Source organism: Carlito syrichta, unplaced genomic scaffold (genome assembly GCF_000164805.1).
Source record: "Carlito syrichta isolate Samal-C Ts95f unplaced genomic scaffold, Tarsius_syrichta-2.0.1 Scaffold303986, whole genome shotgun sequence".
Classification (NCBI taxonomy): Eukaryota; Metazoa; Chordata; class Mammalia; order Primates; family Tarsiidae; genus Carlito; species Carlito syrichta.
In genome coordinates, this window is record NW_007248082.1 from 549651 (window position 1) to 552319 (window position 2669).

A 2669-nucleotide genomic window follows, 5' to 3' on the forward strand; every position below is an offset into this window, starting at 1 on the left:
CCAGGGGAGCGAGGCAGGCCTGGACCTCGCCCACGTTCGTCGTAGCAGCCTCCTTGATTTGGACGTCCCGCGCCCGCGGCTTGACTGGCGAGGGGCGGCTGGCGGCGCCCTCCCCCACCGAGCGGGGCTGGGCGGGGGGACCCTGCCAGACCCGGCCCGCACCTTCCCGGGGCCAGAGGGCGACGGAAAGAGCCAGGAGGGCCTCGTCATTCCGCAGCTTGGGGTCACAGCCTCGGCCTCCCCGGAGGACACAGGCCTTCTCCCCGCTGCCACCGACATCCCGAGCCTCGGGATGAGGACACATGCCTCGAGGCCCCCCAGGGGAGAAGTCTGGGTCTCAGGAAGCAGATACTTGGAGGACAGAGGGCGAGAGGTAACGGACAGGAGGATGTGTGCTCAGCCTAGGATTGTGAGAGCCGTGGGGGAGCTTCGCTGGCCCTCACGCCACGCTGCCAGTCATGCAGTGGGCCCGGGGTCCGGGAGGAAGCACACCCCCCCCCACGAACCCGGACGTTGTCCTTAAGGACTCTGCCGGCTCTCCATCTGTGGAGGCCAGTTTGGAGGGATCCGGCCTCCATCCGGCGTCCATGTGGAAACAGGCGGCGCCCACACATCGTCAAGGGGCTGGGCCTCATCGGGGGTCCTCGTGGGCTTCGGAGCCACCCCTGCCCTGCTCGCACCCTGCCCCTCAGCCTCCGCCGTGGGGGACTGACTCCCCCAGCCCCGCCCAGTTTCCTTCTTCCCATTCAATGCCGCGTCCTGGTTTCCTCTGGCCTCATGGGAATCTCCTTCCTTCTCTTCCCCCATCTCCCCTCCGGTGGGCGCAGGAGCAGGGAAGCTAGAGGCCTCGTACCTCCGTGTGCCCTTCGGGGTGGCTGCTTCTCTCTTTCCTGGGCAAGCTCCCTAAAGTGCATGACCTTTCCCTCCCCCACCTGTGTCCCGTCTATAATCTGGAATGGGATCCCCAGCTAGGCCCCTCCCCTGAGCCGAGACCCTGTGATGCTTCCATGGGGGAATAAACCCCATGCCCTCCGTTCTCCAGTTCCCCGGGCCGCAGTGGTGCCTCTGACTGCCAAGCAGGGTGTCCTGTGAGGTGGTGTCAGGTTCCCTGGTGGTGGCCCTACCTAGCCTGGCTCTGAGGCAGGGAGGTGGAGGGTCAGGGCAGATGGGTATGAATGGGCATGGGGTCAAGAAGGAAGACACACCCGGGGTAGTGACCAGACTCCCACTCCCCAGGGCATGTTTGTGCAGAACCAGGGATCATGACTGGAGGGACCACGTTGAACCCTCTGGCCTCTGGGTCTTTCTGTGTCTCAGAGGCTTGAGAAAAACCGAAGGGGGGGAGCACGCCTCCATGCATGTGTGTCACCTGAGTCTCACCGCGTGGACCTTGACCCCTGACCTGAGCTCATCAGCCCAGCTGATGGGACACTTGGGAGTTCTGTCCCTCTTCCCCTGACCTACCCAGGGGCTGAGGCAGAGCTGGGAGGGAGAGTCCACTGCCTATGGCCCAGGGGCCCAGTAACCACGGCTGCCTCCCTAGGCTCATCTTTGGCACCCTGTACCCAGCCTATTCTTCCTACAAGGCTGTGAAGACAAAAAACGTGAAGGAATATGTGAGTGACCTCCCCTTCATCCGCCCCACCCCGCGTGACAGAGAGAGGGGAGGACAGTGGGTCATATTACAGATGGGATAACCTTGTACCAACGCTGACAGGCAGAGTTGGGGCCCTGGGTGTCCCTTCCCCCGGCCCTGGGATGATCAACAGACAGAATCGGGGTCCTGGGTATCCCTTCCCCAGCCCCGGGCCGTGGTAAATGCAGCCCTCTGTGCCCTCAGGTGAAATGGATGATGTACTGGATCGTCTTTGCCTTCTTCACCACGGCCGAGACACTCACGGATATAGTGCTCTCCTGGTGAGGTCCAGCATCCCCTCCCTGTACCTTGGGGCTCAGGGCCTCTGCCTTTCTCTACTCAGCCAGCCAAACACAAGACTGAGGCCCAGGGTGGAGTCCACCCTACTCCCATGGGGTCCCGTGTTCTTCCCCATGCCTGACTTGATAGCAGAACAAGAACAGACATGACCCCGCATTCCTTTCTGGTGGCAACCACAGCACCACAGTGGCATTCAGGAAACCTACTTCTGCCACATTGCCTGTGACCTTAGGCAGCTCAGAGCTCTCCAGGCCTTAGTTTCCCTATTTGGAAAATAGACATACAATTAAATCCTATGCATTTTTCTTTTTTTTTTTTCTTTTTTTTTTTTGAGTTGGAGTCTCTGCCACCCAGGCTGGAGAGCAGTGGCATGCCCATGGCCACCACCGCTTCAACCTGCTGGACTCAGACAATCCTTCCATCTCAGCCTTCCAAGTAGCCAGAACTACAGACATGTGCCACCATGCCCAGCTAATTTTTCTTGATTTATTGTAGAGATGAGGTCTTGCCAAGTTGCCCAGGCTGGTCTCGAACGCGTGGGCTCAGGCAATCCTCTCACCTCAACCTCCCAAAGTGCTGGGATTATAGGCGTGAGCCACCGTGCCTAGCCAATCCTATGCATTTCACTTTTTCCAGGCACTACTGGACTATGTATATATGAGCACTTTGAGGACAAGGAATATGTCTTCATCATCTGTGTGTATATATATATATATATATATATATATATATT

The 2669-nt window shown here is 59.0% G+C and overlaps 1 protein-coding gene across 1 annotated transcript in view; it reads left to right on the plus strand.

Annotated features, from left to right (window-relative positions):
• Positions 1 to 278: 278 nt before the first annotated feature.
• REEP2 (receptor accessory protein 2) overlaps positions 279 to 2669 on the plus strand; it is a 6511-nt gene continuing 4120 nt past the window's right edge. The window contains exons 1-3 of the mRNA XM_008059291.2: positions 279 to 373; positions 1544 to 1616; positions 1841 to 1917. Coding sequence (XP_008057482.1) covers positions 303 to 373; positions 1544 to 1616; positions 1841 to 1917 — 221 coding nt within the window. The 5' untranslated portion in view covers positions 279 to 302. The remainder of the gene's footprint in view (positions 374 to 1543; positions 1617 to 1840; positions 1918 to 2669) is intronic.